This window comes from Oncorhynchus tshawytscha, linkage group LG10 (assembly GCF_018296145.1).
Source record: "Oncorhynchus tshawytscha isolate Ot180627B linkage group LG10, Otsh_v2.0, whole genome shotgun sequence".
Taxonomy (NCBI): domain Eukaryota; kingdom Metazoa; phylum Chordata; class Actinopteri; order Salmoniformes; family Salmonidae; genus Oncorhynchus; species Oncorhynchus tshawytscha.
In genome coordinates, this window is record NC_056438.1 from 36,611,261 (window position 1) to 36,637,437 (window position 26,177).

At 40.6% G+C, this 26,177-nt stretch overlaps 1 protein-coding gene across 5 annotated transcripts; it reads right to left on the bottom strand.

The window, feature by feature from the left end:
* Positions 1 to 25,711, bottom strand: mfn1a (mitofusin 1a). 5 transcript variants are annotated; one of them, XM_042328530.1, is made up of 18 exons: positions 25,385 to 25,711; positions 25,123 to 25,246; positions 24,686 to 24,821; positions 24,093 to 24,255; positions 23,538 to 23,662; positions 15,489 to 15,597; positions 15,043 to 15,150; positions 14,462 to 14,615; positions 13,995 to 14,062; positions 13,767 to 13,888; positions 13,044 to 13,170; positions 12,492 to 12,590; positions 10,098 to 10,200; positions 9,314 to 9,540; positions 8,795 to 8,926; positions 7,600 to 7,796; positions 525 to 659; positions 1 to 366 (listed from the first exon to the last, which is right to left on the bottom strand). In XM_042328530.1, the coding sequence occupies exons 2-18, from the start codon at positions 25,235 to 25,237 to the stop codon at positions 297 to 299; spliced, it is 2,190 nt and encodes a 729-aa protein (XP_042184464.1). In that variant the 5' UTR covers positions 25,238 to 25,246; positions 25,385 to 25,711; the 3' UTR covers positions 1 to 296. The 5 variants fall into 5 exon arrangements, with proteins under 5 accessions (XP_042184464.1, XP_042184462.1, XP_042184463.1 ...); XM_042328528.1 differs by having other exon boundaries at positions 14,453 to 14,615; XM_042328529.1 differs by having other exon boundaries at positions 14,462 to 14,624.
* Positions 25,712 to 26,177: the final 466 nt, after the last annotated feature.

Here is a 26,177-nt window from a genome sequence, read left to right on the forward strand (position 1 = left end):
AGAATAAGTCTGTGACATAAGAAAATGTGGAAAAAGTCAAGGGGTCTGAATACATTCCAAATGCACTGTACCTGTGTGAGATGTGCCCCATGCGATAACACATGCAATGACACATCCAGATGCTATCCAGCTAGAACATTTGGTTCCTTGGAAGTTGTGGGAATGTCTGTTTTTGGTTTTAAATTGGTTCTTGGAAATTGAGTAGTTTTTGTATAGAATGATCATGGTACCACAGACCCTTTCAGAACCAGTTCCATTGAAAACCTCAATGTATCTCCTTGTGAGGATCTGTTCACTCAGCACTGATTCTGCAGATACTGGGCAGAGAATGCCTCCAGCTGAGACTCCAGATCTGTGGCTCTGTGTCTGTAGGAAACAGAAGAGATTTATCACTCTGTTATTTTCTAACTTTTCATGTCAGTAGTTTGTATTGAAGTGTGTGTGTGTACAATGTGTTCAGAGAGCCCTACTATCAGACATTAAAAAGCTGAGATGAACAATGCAAGGTAGAGTGGCTATTCAACCTGAGAGTCTTGGAGCGTCGCTGGACGTTCTCCAGTCTCTGGATCCTGCCACTCAGCAGTCGAATGTGCCCCTCCAGCTCCACCTCGCTCAGGTCAACCCGCTGGCACAGACGGGCAAAGGTCGTTGCCAACTCCCTGCCACAACCAAAAGGTCACGTTAGGAGGGCATGAGAGCTGGAAAATACACATACAGTACTTATCACCCACAAAGCAACATTCTAACCAATAGCTCTACAAAAAACATGGTCTTGGTTGAGCAAGGGTGACACGATCTCTAGGTCAAATAGAGGGTGACATCACTTGGAAGATTGTCACTACTAGCGCACAGCTAATTAGCGAGTGATTCCACATTGAGGCTACATAGGCTACACATGACAGTATAACTGTAAAATAACCCCAATTAATAGCAAAATGACTGCACTGTATAAAGCTGTAGTAACCCTGCAGTTACAATAGATTCTGTAATTGTTTAGACACAGTGGTGGAACTGCAATGTATTGCATTGTAACTGCAATTATTTTTGTAAGGTTAGTACTCTACTCACCATACACTAGTGCTGAGCTTTTTGAGGTCCATTTGGTTTCGGTTCAATTATAAATAATCACGGTTTTCGATTTCGTTTATAAAAAAAATATAAATAAACGCACTATGCATTCTGTGGGTTGAATGCTCTAACACAGAGAAAAGGTCCCATGATGGTAGTGAATGCCCATTACTGCTTATCACTTATTAACCATCATTTATTCACATTACTTGAATAAAATATTTCAGTTGTGTATATTACATTTGTTTTATTTGATGACTATTATTTAATTTCAAGTCATCATCTCATCTCGATAGAGCTGCTGCCTATGCTGCCTGACAAAATCACTATTTTACTCGTTCTTAAAAAGTAAATAAGGCAGACTTTTATGACTGCTGAATACCAACTATCAATCATTTTGATCATGTATTTTCAGGTAGAATTACCTCGCCAAGCAACTGCTTTCTAACCCTCTCGATTGCGCATTCTTCTGTCTCTTCTCTCCCTCTCTGTGTCTACCCCACATTAACCTAACTTAACAGGTGTAAAATAAACACACAGACCAGACAAGTAGGTGTGCAATGGATTATGGTCATTTTAGTTAATTACCATGTTTTCTGCGCTAAACTATATAGAATATTAGCCAGTTGGCAACTACAACTCCCTAATACATCGCACAGTTCAGGCTTGATCTGATTTATCTCTAGAACAGTGGTCACAGTGGTCGATGGAGATCTGTAAAAAAACAAACTATAAGACGTGTGTTCATATTTTAATTATTTGTCTCAAGTTGTTGGTGGTAGGTGCACCCAATTCAACTGCCCTGCATGTCGGGTAGGCAATGTGTTCCAATTTTGAACCATTTCTTATGTCTGAAGGTAGGGGATAGCAAATCAAGTGGACTACAGGCCTACCACTTGTCAATCGGGATGGCTCAGATCTTCTTGTTTGCAGTAACATAGCAGGTATATAAAAAAAGCTACTGCAAAGTTGATATGTGTGATTTCAAAGCTTTTAAAACCATGAATAGAGAGAGACAGTCAACAAATACAGCAAAGAGCTGCTGTTTTTATGATTGACTTCCTGTTTAAGTTTACGCAACACTGTCAACACCTTCTAAAGGGAGAGCGGAGGGACATTGAAAGGCACAACATAAAATGTTGAAATATCATTAAAAAAATGTTCTGAGAATAACCACAAATGCAAGGCAATTCAAGCAAAACTAATATGTGACTCGTTTCAGGAAACTAGGCGTATGTCGCGCGTCACTACTTCACAGGAGAGGCATTTTAACATAAACCTTAAAAAGAAATCTAAAACCATTTTTGACAGAAATGCATTCTGGAACATGTGAACTTTCATGTGCCTCAACAACGAACTTGTATGCCATCTGTAATACGAATACAATTGTTAAATTACGAGCCTAGTTGGTTGAGCCATGGAAAAAGCCAGGAACCTTCCCAATAGCCATGATTGTCTGAGATAATGGATTGGCTGGACATGCCAAGAGAGGAGTTTGGATTGGTCTGCCATATAGCATGCTTCTGTCTATAACATGAGCTGGTCAGTACGTGTAGGTAATTCTTTCTAACTTGGATCCTTTCTAACTTGGCTTTATTGAAAGATCACATAGTAGAACTGAAAAACTGTTGCTCTCCACTTTCTGGAGGACTGAGATTTGAAATCAGTGGAATGACCGGTGGAATTAGAGTATGATAGCTTTTCATTTCAAGTTAAAGCGTAGTGTTAGCTAGCTAGCTAACATTAGCTGGCTGGCTCGCTAGCTAACGTTACGTGTATGATCTGTGTAGTAATATTATTAGTATCTCAGAGCCATTTGCATTGCTAGTTATAGCCTAATGTTAGCTACCTGCAGATTCATGCAGGGTAGTAACGTTATGAGTTGGGATTATGGTTCATTGTTTAGCTAGCTAGATTCTGACCTGTTTGTTGTCAGACGGCAACAGAATGTTCATGATGTCACTGCGACAACTGTCAATAGACGTAGTATAAACCAGCCTTTAGTCTTGAAATCTTTGGCTGTTTATTACATGGCCTCACATGTGAATCCTTAAAGAGATGGGTGGGGTCAAGGCTAAAGAGGGTGTGAACGATGCTGGATGGTTGTAGACAAAGAAGCGCTCTCTAGTAGGTTAACCAAAACATTCAAGGGCCTTTTTCTCACAAATGAGGTTACAAGTTTATCAACTTTCAAAGCAGAATTACTTTCCCATTGTTCCTCAACTGTAGTGTATAATATGCCATTTTCTAGCTCTCAGTCTCTACTTATACATCTAATGTAAAAAAAAACACGATTTCAAATGATGCTACATAAGACTGAATCGAGCCAGTCGGTCACATACAGTGGTTCCTCCTTTAAAAGTTGTGCCATACTGTGACACACCTTGCGGGCTGCTGCAGCATTCTGTGGCAAGTTATCTAATTGTCAGACATTTTTGCTGTTAATGCAAGTTATTGCTAATTTGATGACCAGAGCGGCGTCTTTGAGAAGCATTTGTTAGTCTTCCAAATTGCAGGCACGCGGGAGAACAGGGTTCAATTCCCCGACAGGGAGGAAGGAGTAGGCTGTCCTTGTAAATAAGAATTTGTTCTCAACTGATTCTATATGTGTTATTTCATAGTTGTGATGTCTTCACTATTATTCTACAATGTAGAAAATAGTAAAAATATAGAAAAATCCTGGAATGAGTAGGTGTGTCCAAATTTTTGATTGGTACTTGCTTAATTAATTAGATTAATTTTATGGTGTTTCTATTCCATGAAAAATGGAAAAACCCTCTGGGTTAATTCAGACCGTTTCACTCTCGGAGCACACACTGGACGTTCGGGCCGAGGAGTAGGATTGATTTGAGCGTCCTGGCCTTACAACAGCAGTCAAGCACCCAAGCTAACATTGGCTAGCTTGATCGCTACTTCCAAACACAAATGACACCACTCTGACCATTTTACTCACCCTAGCTGGTTAGGCAGTTTGTGTTAACCAGAGTGTTGGTGACTGTAACTGTGCTGCTGGAAACAATTTAATTGCGAAGTTTCCTGACACCAGCTATATTCAAAGGGTATTGAGCGCTCGTAAATTCATTATTCTGCGCTCTGCTACACTCAGACGAGAGTGCTCTGAAATCGAAGTAGATAGCCAGAGCGAATTTACGAAAGCACCCGAATGTCTATTGAGGACGCATAATAACTACGCCATTTAGCTAAGCTACGAATGACGGGAATAATCAAGTCTATAAACGTTGGGTAGTTAGCCTATAGTTAATATACGCTCAAGTTTGATGTGTAACTAGCTAAAATACCACTAGCTAGCTAACATACCGGTACATACTGCTATAATGATATGCTATGTGGTTCGTAAGGACAGCGTAGCAAACAAATTGTCAGCCAACATAACGTGTAAGGTAACTTATTTGAAAAGTCATTACTTTATTACATTGAGTAGCAAGCTACTGCGAGGACATGCTCTATCAACTTTGTGGCTTGAGCATGCTTTTGGTGCACAGTTGATAGCGCGCTGGCCTTCGGGCAAGAAGGTTGAGGGTTTGAAACCTGCTCCCTGCTTGTTTCATTTGAAGTCGTGCACAATTATCAGTTTATTATTTGGTTTGTATTGCCCATTCATTGTCAGTTAGAGACAGTAATGCATTGGGACCCAAAAGCCTAATCAGTGCTCTGACTCCCCCTCTGTCATTAGGGAAAATGTGGTCTGTGATAGGACAGGGGTTTTTCACACCTAGCTCAGCTATTAGACTATTCTTTAGTAAAGGTTGAATAGTCTATTGTTCAGCTTTTAGGCCCCGTACCCAACTTGCAGACATTTTTGTTGCTCTCTTTTTGTCGATAGCAAAACTTTTTTATTTTCAATCAAAAATAATTGTTCTGAAAGCAATAACGAGGCTTTAAAGTAAAAAAAAAAAAAGGTTTTGCAATCAAGTATTTTGTAATAGAGCGCAAAACGTTATGCATTTTATTCCCCCCAAATATTTTGAGAACAAAAAATGTATTTGAAAACAAAACTCCAATTTAATTTCGCTATCAACCACCCTCCATTTTGGCCATTTTTTGAGTGTCAGTTTGGCTACAATACTGTTCAGCCTTTCTTTCCAACACAAAGGAAGTCAGAGCAGACACCTAAGAAGGACTGTGTGATGATGTCATCTCAGGTAAGCAGCACTGGGCATTATTCTGTCCATTTTCTACATAGCTAGTAGTTAGCTCCTACGATTCAGGGACGGTTCATAACATTCTACTGTATTACATAGATATATACATACATAGAATGATAAATCATACAATTATTATTCTCAAACTAACCAAAAACATTGAGCTACGAATGCCTGTTCTCACCATTTTCAGTTGAATTCATCTAACTTTATTTCATGGCAACTCATAAGCAGGCCATGTCCATGTCCTTTGTTTCATAGTCGATATATAATCATATTATATATATATGTCAGTGTAACGGTTAGCTTTTTTTTACAGAAGGATGAAAGAGCACAATATGTCTGTCAGGGAATGCTATTCTGATATGTCAGATGAAGAGTTAGACCAGAAAGTCAGGACCATTAAGGCAAGGATGCCCCATGCAGGCTTTAGAATGGTCAAAGGAAGTCTCAGAGCAATGGGCCATCGTGTACAAAAAGGAAGAGTTAAGGAGTCTTTGCAGCATGTAGATGGTGCAGGTATCATTGCCAGAATGATCCAGCTTCTTTGCATTGGCAAAAATACTCTGTTCCTGCTCCCCTGTCTCTGATCCACATTGATACAAATCATAAATTGATAGGGTACTAAGTGTCACACCCTGATCAGTTTCACTTGTGCTTGTTATTGTCTCCACCTCCTCCAGCTGTCACTTATTTTCCCCAGTCTATTTATCCCTGTGTTTCCTGTCTCTCTGTGCCAGTTCATCTTGTATGTTTAGTCAAGTCAACTAGCGTGTTTTCCCCGTGCTCCTTTTGCTATTCTCTTTTTCTAGTCGTTCCGGTTTTGACCCTTGCCTGTTTCTGGACTCTGTACCTGCTTGACTGACCATTCTACCTGCCTTGAAGCATGTCTGCCACTCTGTACCTCCTGGACTCTGATCTGGTTTTGACCTTTTTGCCTGTCCACGACCATTCTCTTGCCAACCCTTTGGATTATTAAACATTGTAAGACTCCAACCATCTGACTCCTGTGTCTGCATCTGGGTCTCGCCTTGTGCCTTTATACTAAGATGTATAATGTCTTCATCAAGTATAATAATTGATTTAAACTATTCTTACTTATTCGTAGACAATTGTTCAATGATGTATTAAATTGGAGTTGTTCTTGATCAACTGGTAACACATAAATAATGAAGCAGGTTAATAGGTTAAACATTTCACTTTTAATTCCAATGCTTTTTTTCAAGATACAACATTGTCATCTTTGGCGGTATAGATGGATTTTCAAAGAAGGTAAGTATATTATATGCCCATTTCTCATAATCTAATGAACAACCACAATACCAGTCTGGTGTTAAGCTTTCTGTGCTGTATTGACGTATCCTGAAAATGAGATCTGCTGCTTTAGATTGAACAGTGATATCTCAGTTATTTTTTTCATATCTACAAAAAAAGATACTTTACTTTCAGAGTGCGAGCTGATCAAGGGGTCGAAAATGTAGATATTACATCCACTGTTTCACAAGACGACAGCCTGGTTTGCTGGTTTTCTCAGGAGTCCCTAAAACATTAATCACGAATTACAAATTCAGACTCATGTCATAACACTAACTAAGTAGCTGGCTAATGTTAGCTAGTCAGCTAATTTGCTAAATAGCGATTTTCGTAAATTTACTTTATGACAAAAAAATATGCACAAACGTTGGTATCTACATTAGCTAACATATTCCTCTGAATTGTACATTTTTTTGCTTGACTCGTTATAACTACTTACATTTGCTTCCCCCGTAATGTTTTGTCAGCCATCTTTGCTGAAGAAAGTCACCAGGGACCGGTGGCTCGCATCAAATTCGTCATTGGAACCACTCGATATGATGGCAATATAAAAACCTTTGGACCCAAATGCATAATGAGTGCTCTAACTCCCCCTTGCGGTGGTCTGGAGCACTGAAGCCATGACGCTGGGTACCTCTAAGTCCTGCAGTGTAAGCTCGCAACTTTTAAAGGAGGAACCACTGTATGCAGTGATAATGTTTTGGGCCTACAGCTTACTGCACAAACCTCATTACTACAGTACTGTTTTTAATAGGTTCATGTTGCACAATCGTATGTTTTTTAATTAAGTAATGTAAAAATAATAATTGCTTTTTCATTTTGACTCAAAGTGATCGCTCAAAAAAGGTTGGTGACCACAGCTCTAGAGAAATTGAGGAATGTGTGCATTGAGTTCACATAAAAAAACTGAATGAAATGGAATTCAAATAATTTATAATAATAATTGGTTAATTGCGTAACACTACCATACACTCATTTAAATTCAATCAAAAGCCACAGAAACTAAATTAAATCCTATCCTCTCTCAAACTGTTATGGTAGAACTGGGACTCACTGGTGAACCTGCTGGCTGCAGCTCCCACTGGTGAAGGGGATGATGGCCCTAAGTCGGTGGATGGCGAGCTCCACAAACTGCTGCTTCAGAGCCCTTTCCCTGGAGGCGTTGGTCCACGTCAGCTTCTCGTACAGGTAGAGCAGGCCATAAAGTGTTGCGGAGAGGGTGATGAGTCTCCAGCCCACTGAGCGCCACACCTGCCACACAGGGTGGGAGGAGATCACCTGCTTTAGCATTAGCTGTAATAGCGGTGCTAGGCTAGCAAGAAAAATCAGTGTTAGCATTAGCTTTTACAAACAGTTGTCAGTATTAATAGCAAATTAGCAATATAATCATGTGTCAGTGTTTGCTTTACTGTGTCAGTTTTGGCACGCAAGTCATCTGTTATCATTACAAACAAGTAACGATAGCCAACACTGTTCCATACAGATTTTGCGTACCATGACATTCAAACGAGGCTGCGATGAAAACAAATGGGACTGTGGTGACTGTGTTGGTATTAAAATCCCGGTGGCATAAACTATGTTTCTATTCAAGCGTTGATTGACATTGTAATAGACCAATAGTTTTCGAGAAAATAGGAAAACCTGACCCCTCTGACGCTGTACGATACACGTTTCTCTCACAGATTAAAAACAAGAAAGTGAAAGGGATAGGGAAAGGGGGATACCTAGTCAATTGTACAACTGAATGCATTCATTTTTCGCGTCATCACTGCAAGCCATCTCTCTCAAAGCCGTGATAGCCGCAGTTTACATGTGAATACTTTAGCGCTGCCCTAAAAGCCCTATTCAAATTCGACACAAACCTTTAAATAGGTATGTAATGACACATTATTTTAACTCTTTATAGTGTTTTATAAAACATGTAGAGGTGATAAGTTGCCCAAATCGGGTGAAAAAAGCTCTCACACAACATACCTCCCCCTTTCACTATTACTCAGTAGCCTTAGCTTCCCCCTCTGCAATTTAAAAAAAGACCGGGCGGAGCTCTGTTGCCTTCTTCAATCATGTATGGAAGTGTATTAATTATCGTTAAGCGTTAGTGTGCCAAAAGATAACGGCTAGCAATGCATGTGTTAGCGATGGCCAATACAAGCACCTTTCAGTTTTATCAGTAGCTGTTAGCAAATAGAGTACATTATAAAATAAAATGCAAACATAATTCGTTTGAATAGAATAGAACGTGCACATACCACTCCGCCAATGACAAGCACAGTCATGGAGGCTCTGGAGGTGAGTGACACAACACCTGTTGCCATTGAAAAGACCATGTGGTCCTGTAGGCTGGTTCCACCATGTGCCTGGAGTGCAGTAGGAGAGGTATTCTGGAGAGAATTTAAGGGCATATGATACTGGTGGCCATCAGTCCTCCTCATCGAGAGCTACGGGGTGTACAGGCTTTCATTCCAACCCTGCTAAAATTACTTAGCTGTTCTTCGAGATCTTGATTAGCTGAATCAGGCGTTAAGAATAGGGTTGGTGCAAAACCCTGCAGTCCCAGTAGCTCAAGAGGATGACTGGGCACCCCTGGCATATCACTCATTTATCCTACTGTTGTCAAAGTAAACTTTTTTTAAGCATCTCAGAGTAGTAGTGCTGATCTAGGATGATGTCCATGCCATATTTTTGAAATATGATTTAAAGGGCTAAACTGATCCTATATCAGCACCTCTACTCTGAGAGACTGAATACAGACCCTGACCATGGCTAACCTGAAACTTCTGGTTCATGGCCGTCAGGGCACATTTGGCATTGCTCGGCCCAATGAATCGACTGACAAGGGCAGTCCAGCCGAGAGAGAACTGGAAGTCGATGTTCTCCTGGAAGTCGGCGCAGAGGGTGGCCAGGTTAAGGTCGTAGGTCAGGACAAACTTCCTGCTGGGTAGGTGAATGTGGAACTGCTCCTGGACATCAGGGGGCAGCAGCGGCCTAATATTCTCTGAAATACAGAATCATCATCATCAGTTTAACTACACATAAAAATAATACATCTATATAAATCAATTACTTCCTAATTCATGGATTGACATTGTAGCGATCCTCACTAATGAGCCCACGTTACAATTCCCCCAAAGTGAGTTAACCCTATTGGAGCAATGTGTAGCAAGTTTCCCTTTCAACGGAGAGATCTGGGTTCTATTGCTGATCCCTCCGTTTGCTATATTGGTGACAGAGGTTTGGGATGACGCCAGTGAAGCCATCGCAATGCACGGATTGATGTGCTTCGTAAACCTGAAAGATGGTCCAGCACAGAGACGTATCTGTGTTCGGACGGGGCAGTTTAGCAATCCTCACTAATGAGCCCACATTACAATTCCCTCCAACTGGGTTAACCCTAATGTGTACCATTGTTTGCCTTTCACAGGAGCAACACGTTTCCTATTCCCGCTCCCTCTATTCGCTATAATATAATAATGTCATGCCCATGATCACCAAGCTGTTTTGGAATTTCAAGAAACACATTCATGGCTCAAGCAAAGTGTGTACTATACCTACCAATCATGTTTTTCTGGCATGACTGCATGTGGCCAATGATCCCAGTAGAACAACGAAAGGCCAAACATGTACTCATCCTCTCTTCCACATGCATCATAAGCTTCTGCAGGTGAAAACAATGAGGAGAAAGAGATTATTAGACCACATGTAATGGAGGTGGTTCAGTGAACCACGCTCGCGTGATCAGTAACCTTATCGGAGACCTGGATACCTAGGACAGCTCCCCAAGCTCTGGCCAGGCTTTAGCTCAGCGGGCTAATGGTGTTGTGGTGAGTAGACAACCCGGGTTTAAACCTGGTTGGTCACACACACAACCTATTACTCAAAAGGATGTCAGTGAAGATTTGGTTTACCATCATCATATTTTTTAGACAATCATACACAATCAAGTGCTAATGCCATAAAAAAACTACAATTTGTACGACCCTGACCAGTACTTTTAAAGTTCATACATCACTGTGTTATCATCCATAGATGTAAACAAAGCTTACATTCACACACACAGTCATACAGACACACACAGTACAATGCCCTATTGACCCTATGTCTTTTGACCCCATCCACCCTCCTCTGACCAGCAGGACTTTAAGAGGCTTTCCTTTCAATCCTGTTCAGCGTGATCGCTCACTCTCCAGCCAGCTATACTGATCATATAGGGTACACTGAGACTGTGTGTGTTTGTGTCAGGTATTCCGTTAGCCTGTAATTGCCCGGCTTTTGGCTGAAAAAAATAAAATAATGAAAAGAGATAACTAAAATGGTTGCCGGCCAAATTGACCCTGAGCGGGTAAACTGATAGCGAAGAGACGCTGTAGACGCTACTACTAGTCACATCCCAAATCTCACACAAGTGACTCAAGTGACCTTAAAGGACAGCTGAACATTTAGTCTCATCTGATATTTTGGGTAAAATATATATATATTTTTTATTGATTAATATACCACATTACTTCTTACTGGTATATTTTTTAATCTACCCACCACAGTTGATGGTGGAACAAAAAGTTACATTTTAGGCCCTGATTTTAGGCCCTGCATTTAAATAATTAAGGGAAATATCAGTCGATGTAAATACATTTGACTGTTGTTGCTGCTGGAGTTAATCAAATGCTTTAAAAAGCCAAGTCATTCCGCAACAATTCTAAATGCAATCGTGTGTTAAAAACACATTTGATGGCTGAAAAGAGCTACTATTTTTATTTCTTTACTGGTAATTGAATCGCACCATTCAAGTGCACAGAAAATAATAGGCAGGCTATCAGTGCGTCACCCACCACTTTGCAATGTGATATGGAGGCAGTATGCATTTTGAAAACATATATTTAATTGTTTGAAACCTGAATGTTTTACTTCATATTATGAGGCATGTCTTACCTCAATTTGATTCAAAGTAGCCTAGTCAAAATTGGACCATAGAAACGTGGAGGCAATTATTTTATAAAAACTTCCTCATGGCCTCCCGAGTGGCGCAGCAGTCTAAGGCACTGCATCGCAAGGCTTGAGGCATCACTACAGACCTGGGTTCAATCCCAGGCTGTGTCGCAGCTGGCTGTGCCCGGGAGACCCATGAGGCGGTGCACGATTGGCCTAGCGTCATCCGGGTTAGGGGGGGGCTTGGCCGGCCGGGATTTCCTTGTCCTATTGCACTCTACCAGCCTTTCTCTCCTGTTCTATAGGTTTTCATATCAACTTTCTTCCGTTGTCCAGAAACCAAAGGCACAATCCTAGTCATATTAGCAATGCATCCTAGTTGTTGCATCTTTAGATTCCAACTCTTTCTTGGTTTTTAACAGAGATTTTCATCTCTTTCGCATATGGAACCACTCATATCAGGTTTGCTGTTTAGAGTGGTGTTTTCCTGTGAATTGCATTTTGTCAAGTGTTTGAAAATTACGTTTTATTGTCTGCTACATTACAGGAGTTACATGATCTGTTAAGATGAACTACCATAATCGAAATGTGATCTAAATGTTCTATCATTCTGAGCACTGTGGGTGGACGCTCTAATGGGTTACACACCCAATGCATATACTGTATAGGTCCGGTAAATTTCTCAAATGGCCGGTAAATTAAAATCTTCCTGGTCACATTGTCTGGCGCCACATTTTCCTAACGGAAACCCTAGTGTGTGTTTGTGTGCATAGGTCTGTGCGCACATCTGAGTGTTTGCCCAAGGGTGTGAAGGTTAAATGTCACATTTGAAAAAAAACATGACAGTGTAGAAAGGGTGAAATAGTTCAAGGGAATTACAATTTTAATGCCACTTTTTCTGTCCTGAAAAAAAGTGTGTTGTTGGGATTAGGCCTGTAGGCCACATGTAACAATTAAGATAGAGTTTAACTGTTGATCATGGGTTAATATTGCTAGGATATGGGATCTAGAAGCAGAACTCACTGCTTTGTAGAGCGGCAATGCATGTGGTGTAAAATCAGCACTGAACTCATCAACCTGCGCTGGGAGACCACGAATCTGCTCCACCATGGCAACGGTCACCTAAACAAAAATGTATAGTAAAATCATAAACCAACAGATAATTTACTAACCTTAATCTGTCCATTGCCTACACTATTTATATGTGGCTAACAATATACAAAATATCATTGAACACAACATCTTGAACACAAACTGCTTGTCAGCCCAACTATAGGCAAACATATGTGTTGTATGAGAGAGTTGTTCATCTGTTAATCCTAAAACAATCATTTACTCACATATTTACGCACCGCTATCCTTGAATTATTTTGATTTGAGATCTGTGTGCTTAATGAAAATGTTCTCCCATTAACATCAATTCATTATTTAGGTCAAGAGTGAAAGATGTGTGTGCTTATCTCAACTCTGAATCAGGCCTACAGTAAATGATAGGCTATTCCCCTTTGTCATTTGGCTTAACAGACAGTCCCTCCCTTTTTATACAACTGTACGTGGGTGATTGAGAATGTCTACCTTGGCAGCCACCTCATCTGTTATGGTGTTGATCTTCTCTTTGACGTTCTCGGTCAGGCGGTTAAGTTGGCCTCTGACAAACTCTAGACGGTCCTTCTGGTCCTCTCGGTCCTCCAGGGAAAATATCCTGCACACGGAGAGGTCAAAGGGGAAAGAGCAAAGGTTGTCATAGTTAGGAGCAAATTGGAAAGCTTCTCTCTTTCAAGGCTAAATCCTATGCTGAGATGCACATTTGAGTCAGAGTTTTGCGCAATTCATACAGTACATGGATGTTAGTAGGAAGTTAGTGTGAAAATTGGAGGTTTGGATGCACAGATCTAGTGTTTGGACCTTTAAAGGGATACTGCGATATTTAGGTCTTCAATCTATTTATCCATTACTATGAATAGCTTCGTAAGACTATAAATGACCAACTAGCCAGTTGTGGAGTATTTAGAAGGTCTACTCCCCTGCTTTTGAGAGGAGCTAGCTACTGTACTGGGGGACTTTCAGCAATTGTGCTAAACTAACGATATGCTAACTTCAATCATCTCCAAACAGCATGCAGATACATAAAAATGGTATCCATGAGTTCATAGGACTCTGGGTAAGTAGATAAACAGTCTAAATCTTGAAATATCACAGTATCCCTTTAATCTAATGATTAATAATCAATACTGTTTAGGTGCGTATGGCAGTAGCACATTACCAATGCTCCTATAAAAAAATGGGGGAGAAACTCACTTCCTTTCGGCGGATGCGATATTTATGGCGTCCATGACTGCTTTGATTGCTTCTGTGATCTGCCACGCCCTGAGCGTGTGCTGCTCAAACTTGGTCTTGACCGCAGAGTGTGAGATGAACTCCTGTGCAGTCGTAAATACAGTAAGTTAGTGTGACGATGCCACTCAACGTGAAATTGACAATGATATTACAATGGACCATGACAATCAGTTATGCTTCAGTGCTTGCCTCAAAAGTCCTCTCGAATCTCTGGAACTCCCTCAGTCTCTCGTGAAATCCCTCTGCTAAAGCGCCACCTAGAAAGACCAGCAGAAGTCCAAATAAAAATAATAACGGGGGACCACCAGCATATTAAGTTATAGTTAATGTGGGCATTCATGGATGGCCGGGTAAGGTGAGCAGTTCAAAGCTTTAAGATAGCAATGTTTTTGAGGCGAGACAGTAACAGGAGAGAGATGCCTGTTACAGGGCCGATGGAGGAAAATCTGTCAGGAGTGTGCTGGCAACTGCTGGTCAACTTCTTATGAATGCCGATGTATTCAAGTAAATTGATATTTTGCCTTCTAAATTACCTTAACCATATCAATATCGTATAATTATTGTTCCCAAACCTGATCAGCGAGCCAGCCCAGCCAGTCAATCAGCCTCATGCAACCTTGCCCACCTAGCCTTTGGTCCCTACTCACCGATCTCACCTGTCTCGGGCATGCCCTGGGCACAGTGCATCCTGGAGCTGAGCACCTCCTTGGCCGACACAAAGAAGATCCGGCCTGGAGCCTCCTCTTGTCTCACCACCCTCAGCTCCTCCACCAGGAAACTCACACAGCGGTCCATGTGCTGCTTACGCACCTGAGGGAGCTCATTATCCATTAGGTTTGACATTTTGGTCACTCAAAAAGTAGGCAAATCGAATGAAGGGCTCAATGAAGCACACCATAAGCCCTTTATAAGAGGGACCCATCTTGTTTTTCTCACAGCTAAACTACACAAGACATGTAATGTAAGCATAGTGTCCACAAAGCGCAAGCGTGGATGACACTGAGCCACTGTGAGCAAAGAGAAATGATACTCCAGCTGAGCAAGCAGCAAGTCAATGAAGCGATCTTGCGCTGCTTAAGTGTCTATTTCAAGTATTTCACTCCTGCTTTCAGTGTTCTCAACAAGCGGATTTCACTTGATTGCATCTCCTTTTGCTGCTTCTGGTGTAGCATGGCAAAAACAACGCTTATGAAATGCTTGCACTATGCTTGCAGTGTAGTTTCACAGTCAAACTCACTTCATCAATGTACTCGGGCTCCCACGCAGAGGCATCCCAGCGGTTGTGCAGGATAAAAATGTTTGGCTTGGATATTCGCTCGCTCACTTTGTGGAAAAACAGCTTCTCCTTTAAAGAGTAATAGACACATCAAGAAACACATATATATGAGTAGAGAAGCAATGGAAAGAAAAAATAGTTTTAAATGAACAAAAAAACAAGCGCAAAAATGCATCATGGGACACACTGAAATATCTAGATACAATATTATAATTGTTTATGCTCACAGTGGTGTGCATAGGCGTAATTTCCAGTAGGAATGGGGTGAATTTTGTAAGATAGTATAAAAATGCAGAAAATATATTTGAATGGCAAAAAACATTCTTAAAGTTTTCAGTCAATTAATGGTAATGCATGTTAGTGTTAATGCTAAAGAGTTAAAAGAGTGGTTTAGTTTTTTTTCTCACTGTGTTCATCAGTGTGGACTCTGCATTGCCCACCAACACAAAGACGTCAGCATCCAGACAGAACTTGTCGATCCAGCTGTCCAGGTAAGAGGTCACATCAGTCCCTGGGCTGCGTGTGCGCATGCGCATGCATAAGGCAACATATAAGTAGAATTGATTGATAAGTGGAAGTCAAATAATACATTTTGAACACATACAAATTGAACACAGTTTTCATGAAATACAAAATATACAAACACTGCACAGACAAGTCAGGACAACCCAGCGTAACAGAGCCAGTCCGGGTTGTATATTGTACAGTTCTTTCAGAAAGTAATCATACCCCTTGACATATTCCACATTTTGTTGTTTTACAGCCTGAATTCAAAATTGATTAATTAAAACATGTTTCTTACCAATATACACACACAATACCTCATAATGACAAAGTGTAAACATGTTTTTCGAAAATGTAAAAAATTTATTGAAAATGAAATAATGAAATATCTACTCTACCCACCCCTGATTCAATACACCTTTGGCAGCGATTACAACTGTGAGTCTTTATGGGTAAGTATAAGAGTTTTGAAGACCTGGATTGTACAATATTTGCACATAATTTGTTTTAATTCTTCAAGCTCTGTCAAGTTGGTTGTCGATGGCTAATTTTCAAGTCTTGCTATATATTTTTAAGCCCATTTAAGTCTAAACTGTAACTAGGCTACTCGGAACATTCAACGCCATCATGGTAAGCAACTCCAGTGTATATTTGGCCTTGTGTTTTGGGTTATTGTTCTGCTGAAAGGTACATTTGTCTCCCAGTATCTGTTGGAAAGCAGACTGAACCAGGTTTTCCTCTAGGATTTTGCCTGTGCTTAGCTCTATCCCATTTCTTTTTATCCCACAAACTCCCTAGTCCTTGTCGATGACAAGCAAACCCATAACATGATGCAGTCACCACCATGCTTGAACTCAGTGGTACTCAGTAAGGTGTTGTTGGATTTGCCCCAAACATAACGCTTTGTATTCAGGACTTAAAGTTAATTTCTTTGCACTTTATTGTTAGTGCCTTCAAGCAAACAGGATGTTTCTGAATATTTTTTATTCTGTACAGGCTTCCTTCTTTTCACTCTGTCATTTAGGTTAGTATTGTGGAGTAACTGCAATATTGTTGATCCATCCTCAGTTTTCTCCTATCACCGCCATTAAACTCAAACTGTTTTAAAGTCACCATTGGCCTCATGGTGAAATCCCTGGGCTGTTTAGAAGAGACACCTGTATTTTTGTAGTGACTGGGTGTATGGATACACCATCCAAAGTGTAATTAATAACTTCACCATGCTTAAAGGGATATTCAATGTCTGCCTTGTATACCCATCACTGCTCGACTGAGGGACTTTGCAGAAGTGCGGAGTACAGAGATGAGGTAGTCATTAATAAATCATGTTATCCACTATTATTGCACACAGAGTGACTACATACAACTTATTATGTGACTTTTTAAGCAATATTTTACTCCTGAACTTATTTAGGCTTGCCATAACAACGGGTTGAATACTTATTGACTTGACATTTCAGCTTTTCATTTTTTATTAATTTCTAAAAAAAAATCTAAAAACATAATTCCACTATCATTATGTGATATTCTGTGTAGGACAGTGACAGTCTCAATTTAACCCATTTTAAACTCAGGCTGTAACACAACAAAATGTGGAAAGGGTGAAATGGTGCGAATACTTTCTGAGGACATTACACTCTTAGAAAAACGGATTCCAAAAGGGTTCTTGGGCTGTTCCCATAGAATAACCCTTTTTGGTTCCAACATACATTTTATTTGAATCCCATAATTTATCATTTGTATTTGGATATGAATATGAATTTAATATTGTATCATTTGTACTGGACATATTGAATCATTGAATTTATAAACTGAACTTCTACATTCATACTTTTTTAAATATGGTAGATATTGCATTAATTGTCTGTGTATCAAGTTTATAAACTCATTTCAAGTAAATCAAAGGTAAGTATATTCAACTTCTCAGGTGCATGTTTTCAAATTCAGATCTCAAATTCAGATTCAAAACCAGAGACAACATCCTGGTACTTTGCCAGCCAGGAAAGGTAGAGAACAAATGCTCTCTGTGTTAAAAGAGACGTTTCTGGAGGTTTCTGAAGCCAAAGTGGCGTGTTGAATTGATTTTAGTCATTAAAACTAGGTCAGATAGGAGTGAGGTGTTGTTAAATTTGTTTTTTAAAGCAAATTTTGCTGTTTGCTGGAGTAATTTGAGATGGAAGGGAGTTCCATATGATCATGGCTCTATATAATACTATGCGTTGCCTTGAATTCTAACTGGATTTGGGGACTGTGAAGAGACCTCTGGTGGCATGTCTGGTGGGGTAAGTATATCTGTCAGAGCTATACGTAAGTTGATTATATAGACAATTTGGACATTTTAACATTTTAATATTTCTCACAAAAAACACAAAACACAAAAACAAAAATGTATGCAGTCAGCCCTCAACCAGGAAAGCCTGGCATGCATGTTGTTGATGGTAGTTCTGTATGTTAAGGGCAAGGAATGCTGCTATGTTTTAAGCCATCTTCAGCTTTGCTAGCTCTTTCTTTGCTGCACTTAACCATATTACCGGACAGTAATCAAGATGGGACAAGACCAGAGCCTGAACTAGTACAGTTGATTTTTCTGTCAAATACACAGAACATCTTTTTATAACAGACATACCACTCCCCGTCTTCACAACAACTTTGTCAATATGATTTGACTATGATAATTGACCATCCAATGTTATACCTAGGAGTTTAGCTTCCTCAACTTGCTCAATGGTCACACCCACAACTCCATTTGAGGTTTAGGTCTTAGAGAATGTTTTGAACCAATTACAATTATTTTAGTTTTAGCTGTATTTAAGACCAGTTTATTATTAATCACCCATTCTGATACTGACCATAACTCCTTATTTAGAATTTCAGTGAGCTCACTGACTTTGGGTGCTGACATGTAGAGTGTGGAATCATTCACATGCATAGTCGTTCTAGCTTTGTTGAAGACCAGTGTCAAATCCTTTGTAATAATAGAGAAGAGTAACGGCACAAATCAACTGTCCTGGGGACACCGCACTGTACATATCCGATGTTAGAGAAGCTTCCAGTGAAGAAGACTCTCTAGGTTCTATTGGCTAAATAGGAACACCTGCTATTTCTTTGACATAGACTGACAAGGGGAAAGCTATGATCCCTTATTGATGTCACCTGTAAAATCCACTTCAATCAGTGTAGATGAAGGGAAGGAGACAGGTTAAAGAAGGATTTTTAAGCCTTGAGACAATTGAGACATGTATTGTTTATCTGTGCCATTCGGAGGGTGAATGGTCAAGTCAAAATATTTAAGTGCCATTGAACAGTCTATGGCAGTAGGTGCCAGGCACTGGTTTAATATTGTCACGAACTGCAATACTGCAGGATTTTTCACACTCAACAGTTTCCCGTGTGTATCAAGAATGGTCCACCACCCAAATGACATCCAGCATACTTGACACAACTGTGGGGGGGCATTGGAGACAACTTGGGCCAGCATCCCTGTGGAACACCTTCGACACCTTGTAGTCAATATCCGGCTGTTCTGAGGGCAAAAGGGGGTGCAACTCAATATTAGGAAGGTGTTCCTAATGTTTTGTATGCTTAGTGTATATTCTCATAGGGGCCAAATCATGCTTTTTGTGACACTTTCTTCTAATGTGTCCTGTGCTGCATGTGATCATCAAAGAGGGGAACAGAAGTCATGTCCATGTTCCAGAGGTCTTAACTTTCAGGTATGGTGTCAAATTACACTACATGACCAAAAGTATGTGGACACCTGTTTGTTGAACATCTCATTCTAAAATCATGGGCATTAATATGGAGTTGGTCCCCCCTTTGCTGCTATTACAGCCTTCACTCTTCTCGGAAGAGAACTTTCTACTAGACGTTGGAACATTGCTGTGGGTACTTGCTTCCAGTCAGCAACAAGAGCATTAGTGAGGTCGGGCACTGATGTTGGGCGATTAGGCCTGGCTCACAGTCAGTATTCCAATTCATCCCAAAGGTGTTCAATGGGATTAAGGTCAGGGTTCTGTACAGGCCAGTCAAGTTTATCCACATCTCGACAAACCATTTCTGTTTGGACCTCGCTTTAAGCAGGGGGGGCATTGTCATACTGAAATAAGAAAGGGCATTCTCCAAACTGTTGCCACAAAGTTGGAAGCATCATCTAGAATGTCATTATATATAGTAGCGTTAAGATTTCTCTTCACTGGAACTATGTGGCCTAGCCCGAACCATTAAAAACAGCCCCAGACCATTATTCCTCCTCCACCAAACTTTACAGTTGGCACTATGCATTGTGGCAGGTAGCGTTATCCTGGCATTCGTCCAACCCAGATTCATCCGTCGGACTGGCAGATGGTGAACCGTGATTCATCACTCCAGGGAATTAGTTTTCACTGCTCCACAGTCCAATGGCAGCAAGCTTTACATCAAATCAAATTTTATTGGTCACATACACATATTTAACAGTTGTTATTGCGGGTGTAGTGAAATCTTGTGTTCCTAGCTCCAACAGTGCAGTAGTATCTAACAGTCCAGTAGTATCTAAAAACAATACACACAAATCTAAAATTAAAATAATGGAATTAAGAAATATGTAAATATAGATTGAGAAAAGTCAGAGTGGCATTGATTATAATACAGTAGAATAGAATATGAGATGAGTAAAGCAGTATGTAAACATTATTTAAACATTATTAAAATGACTAGTTTTCCATTATTAAAGTGGCCAGTGAATCCATCGTCTGTGGATCTCTTGGGGTGGTAAGCAAATTGAAGTGGGTCTAGGGTGTCAGGTAAGGTAGAGGTGATATGATCCTTAACTAGCCTTTCAAAGCACTTCATGATGACAGAAGTGAGTGGTACGGGGCAATAGTCAGTCATTTAGTTCAGTTACCTTTGCTTTCTTTGGTACAGGAACAATGGTGTACATCTTGATGCAAGTGGGGACAGCAGACTGGGATAGGGAGAGATTGAATATGTCCGTAAACACTCCATCCAGCTGGTCTGAGCATGCTCTGAGGACGCAACTAGGGATGCCGTCTGGGCCGGTAGCCTTGCGAGGGTTAACTCATTTAAATGTCTTACTTATGTCGGCCATAGAAAAGAAGAATCCACAGTCCTTGGTAGTGGGCCACGTCGGTGGCACTGTGTTATCCTCAAAGCATGCCAAGAAGGTGTTTGGTTTTCCCTTTGTAGTCTGTGATTGTCTGTAGACCCTGCCACATACGTCTCATGTCTGAGCCGTTGAATTGCGACTCGACTTTCTCTGTACTGACTTTTGCCTGTTTGATTGCCTTATGGAGAGAATAACTCAACTGTTTGTATTCAGCCATATTCCCAGTTACCTTGCCATGGTTATATGCAGTGGTTTGCGCTTTCAGTTTTGCGCGAATACTGCCATCTATCCATGGTTTCCGGTTTGGGTAGGTTTTAATAGTCACAGTGGGTACAACATCTCCTATTCACTTCCTGATGAACTCAGTCACCGTATCCGTGTATTCGTCAATGTTATTTTCAGAGGCTACCCGGAACATGTCACAGTCCGCGTGATCAAAACAATCTTGAAGCATGGATTGCGATTGGTCAGACCAGCGTTGAATAAACCTTAGCACAGGTACTTTCTGTTTGAGTTTTACCGATAGAAACTGAGGAGCAAAATGGAGTCGTGATCAGATTTGCTGAGGGGAGGGCCTTGTAGGCATTTCAAAAAGTTCAGTAGCAGTGGTCCAATGTTTTACCAGCGTGAATACTACAGTCTATGTGTTTGTAGATCTTCGGTAGCGTTTTCCTCCAATTTGCTTTGTTAAAATCGCCAGCTACAATAAATGCGGCCTGAGTATATGTGGTTTCCAGTTTGCATAAAGTCAAGTAAAGTTCTTTGAGGGCTGTTGTGGTATCGGCCTGCGGCGGAATATACACGGCTTTGACAATAAACAAAGAGAATTCTCTTTGAAGATAATACGGTCGCCGTTTGATTGTGAGGTATTCTAGGTCGGGTGATCAAAAGGACTTGAGTTTCTGTATGTTTTCACAATCACACCATGAAACACCATGAAACATACACCCCGCCTTTCTTCTACCTGGAGAGTTCTTTATTCCTGTCTTCACGATGTACTGAGAACCCAGATGGCTGAATGGACGGGGGCAGTATATCCTAAGAGAGCCATGTTTCTGTGAAACAGAGCATGTTACAATCCTTGATGTCTCTCTGGAAGGAGATCCTCTCCCTGAGCTCATCTACTTTATTATCCAGAGACTGAACATTAGCGAGTAATAAACTCAGAAGTGGTGGATGGACTAGAGTCGGACTAGAAGTTCACTCCGAATACCTCTTCTCTGCCGGTTGTGTTTTGGAGCAGACTCTGGAATAAGTTCAATTGCCCTGGGGGGTACGAACAAAAGATCCAATTCAGGAAAGTTGTATTCCTGGTTGTAATGCTGTTGAGTTACCGCTGCTCTGATATCCAAAAGTTATTTCTGGCTGTATGTATTAACACCCCAAAATTCTTGGCTAATAATGTAAGAAATAACACACAAAAAAACGAAATACTGCAAAGTTGTTTAGGAGGAAGAGGCAGAGCTGCCATATCCGTCGGCACCATCTTACTTTTCTTACTTACACCACTCCAGCCGACACTTGGCATTGCACATGGTGATGTTAGGCTTGTGTGCGGCTGCTCAGCCATGGAAACCCATTTCACGAAGCTCCTGACGAACAGTTATTGTGGTGACGTTGCTTCCAGAGGCAGTTTGGAACTCGGTAGTGAGTATTGCAACCGAGGACAGATATGTTTTACATGCTTCAGCACTCTGCAGTCCTATTCTGTGAGCTTGTGTTGCCTACCACTCCCCGGCTGAGCCGTTGTGGCTCCAAGACGTTTCCACTTCACAATAACAGCACTTACAGTTGACCGGGGCAGCTCTAGCAGGGCCGAAATTTGACAAACTGACCTGTTGGAAAGGTGCCATGTTGAAAGTCACTGAGCTCTTCAGTAAGGCTATTCTACTGCTAATATTTGTCTATGGATATTGCATGGCTGTGTGCTCGATTTTATACCCTGTCAGCAACGGGTGTGGCTGAAATAGCCGAACCACTAATTTGAAGGGGTGTCCACATACTTTTGTATCTGCGAAGTTTACTATTTGATCAACTTGAAATTAAAAGTTTGATAGACAAACAATTAATTAAATATCTGCTATATTTAAACTGAATATATAAATATTGAAATTGAACATTCAATTAAATTGAAATCCAATGTTCATTCAGTTCAATTTCAAATCATGAAATACAAGTTCAATTTATGAATTCAATAATTACATTTGTACTTCACATATAAATAAATATTAAAGAAAAAGTAAATATCCTCATACAAATTCAAAATTATGGAATTCAAACACAATTTCTGTTGGCACTGAAATCACTCCATAGAACATGCCCCATGGATAACGCTGAGATTAATCAATTACCTGCAAATTTGATTAAGCCCGCCTTGCTCTCACTTTTGTAGTGTAACATCATTGTACAATGTTGCGAATGTCTAGGCTATTTCGGACCCAGTGTATCAGACATTTTGTTAACAGTGAATAGCACATTTTGAGCCTCTTCCAGTGCCACACATCTAGTTTGGGGATTGTCTACCGTAACTGTGTAGACAGGTTGTGTGTAGCCTATTCATGATAGTTAGCAATGCAAGCCATGAAAGTAACTATTATGTTCTAAAGGGGACTTAATGGTGAGTAAACATGGCAGGCTACTAATGTTGTGATGACTGGTCAAATGTATGAATGAAGCCATTTGCAGCTATTTGCACCTGCATTTATTTATTTTTATTTTTTTTGTGGTGGCATAGAAATTCTAAATATTTGGTGCACGGGTCCCGTCATTATTTTTCTCAGGAAATTGGAAGGAGCATGGTTGGGAAGTCCTGAGATACCGGTCACTGGCATTAAACCCTAACGCGTACCTGTCCATAATAACGAGGTCATCCCTCAGCAGGGCACACCTGGACTTGGGCCAGAACACCTTCACTAGGCAGCCTGAGTCTAGACTGCGCTCCATATGCAGGGCATGGGCCAGCTGATTGACTGACTGGAAGGGGGGAAGAAAAAGATGCAGAGACATACATAAAGTAGTAGAACAGAGGGAAATATCATTGCTAACAATTGTGTACTGCATTGCTAACAATTTTGTACTGCACGTCGAAAAAGGCTGGTATAGAGGGATTGCCGCAGCCATACCTCAGCCTCCGTCTACATTATAATTTGCAAATAAATTCATTAAAAATCCTACAATGTGATTTTCTGGATTTTCTTTCTCATTTTGTCTGTCATAGTTGAAGTGTACCTATGACGAAAATTACAGGCCTCTCTCATCTTTTTAAGTGGGAGAACTTGCACAATTGGTGGCTGACTAAATACTTTTTGCCCCACTGTATATATATATATATATATATATATATATATACATATATATATATACACAGTAGATCAGTCTGCGACCCCCTGGTTTGACCCCAGACCTTGACGCTTTTTCTGTCATCAGAGCCCTCGGTGGTGAGGTAGGCATCGTCCCCGTCTGTGCCTTCCACCCTCAAAAAGCAGTTGGTGGTGTGGCCAATGCCGCTGGGCAGCACCCGGTCCCTCAGCATGGCATTGATCACTGTGCTTTTACCATTACTCGTCCTGCCAGGGAGAGAGAAAGGAAATGTCTCTTTACTCCTTTGCCAAAATGTTTACAATTATGGTCACAAGGCTAATGTGAACGGCTTTGTTCTAACCTGGGTCTCCTGCCACCTCAGTAATTATGCTGCGATAAAGCCTAGGTAGCTCAGTGAGCTAGAACAAATCTTCCACCTCCGTTACACTAACTTTTGGGAAAATCATTCTGCACATCCAAAATTATGGTACTAATATTTACTTATGCTGTATCAATAGTTACACCATACTATCTAGGTAGTATGAAAAACATCTGGAATAACAGTGAGACTCCTTAATTATACCAATCCAGCAGCAAACTGTATAATATAAATGTCCTTTACATATGGACCCTCAGTAATGTATCTGTGTTGAATATTGGGTTCAATTCTATTTCCAATAAACCATTGACTCTCACCTCCCAAAAAAGGCTACCTTCATGTGCCTACGCGCCAGCACCTCCCGAATGGTGGCCAGTTTCCTAGCACAGGTCTGGATTTCAAGGCACTGCTCCTCCACTGCGACCTGCTCCAGATCCGCACTTCGCCATGTCTCTGGGCATCATAGAAGCAGATAGACAAGAATGGATATTGTGGTAAATGACAACTAAAACCCCCACACTAGTGTAAGGTAGCCCACCATGTGTACGCGTTAATATGTAATAGGTAACCACGCAAAAAAGTTAACAATTAACAAGGGAATTCTCTGAAGGGTGCCCTTTTAGATGCAGATTATAGCATAAAACCATCTATACCTATGATATTGTGTATACATCTTTATTCAAACTGTAAGACGCTATTGATGCTAATAATCTACAAAACACACTTTTTGTTAAGTAACACTATGCAGGCTCACCGTCCACAAACTCTGAGCCCTCTTTGACGTACTCCAGCAACTGATCAAATATACCGTTGATAGTCTTCTTCGCCACCACAAAATGCATGAGGGGCGATGGGCCCCCCGGGTCCATTTCAACTTCCTGAGCATAGTGTTGAGATTAACTTAATAGGCACAGACAAACTGACTGACAGGCAGGCAGACAGATGGACAGACAGGTGACACACAGGCACACATTATGAAAACACAGTACACACATGCACACAAAGTCTGTCAGTACCTTGGCTAGGGGAAAGGTGCAGTGAGAGAAATCTTCAGAGGTTCTGGATTCATTTGCTTCCCAATCAATGCTATAAGAACGTGTTGAAAAGCATAGTTGCAGGACAAGAATTGACAACCCTCTCCCTAAATGATCAAATACACCTGGTTTGCCCAATTACATTTTTTTTCTCCATTATATCATCTGTTTATACACCCGTACACTCTCATTTCCACTTCTTTCTATTCTTCATACACAATCTATTTCACCTCTACCCTCTTCCTCTTACTCTCCATCATACAACCTGGGTCTACCTGCTTTCTGTCTGAAGATCAGATCTCTGAAGCACAGTGGACTTACACAGCCTTTCCAGCTGGTGTTTGTGGAGCCTGTAAATCTCCAATCCTCTTAGCTAGGACTTAATGCATCAGGTGGTTCGGTGTTACACGTCTTGTTTCTTTACCTGCAGCGTCTACTATGAATAATACTATGGGTAATACTATCCTTTAGCAATGTTCACTGAGTTAAACTGGGCCTAACTGTAGATTGGGTACTTGTATAATGTTTACAATGTTTTAGGCATATTGGTATTTTTATAACTGCTGTTTACCATTCACTTTTGATATCTGCTAATCAAATGGACTATTTGCATTGTCTTGTAAGTTAGCATTTCACTGTTGTATTCGGCGCATGTGACATAACATTTGATTTAATCTATCTAATCAATTATTCTAATAAAGTAAACTAGTCTGTGTGTGTGTATACGTGGGTGATTACTATATGATTCCATCTGTGTTATTTCATAGTTTTGATG

Excerpts from the sequence above, each read along its gene's own strand:
- mfn1a (XM_042328527.1), bottom strand. The coding sequence starts at position 25,237 with ATGGACCCGGGGGGCCCATCGCCCCTCATGCATTTTGTGGTGGCGAAG. Across the intron at positions 660-7,599 it reads TGCAGCCAGCAGGTTCACCA|GGAGTTGGCAACGACCTTTG; the intron begins GTGAGTCCCAGT and ends TGGTTGTGGCAG. Across the intron at positions 367-524 it reads CGACGCTCCAAGACTCTCAG|ACACAGAGCCACAGATCTGG; the intron begins GTTGAATAGCCA and ends TGTTTCCTACAG.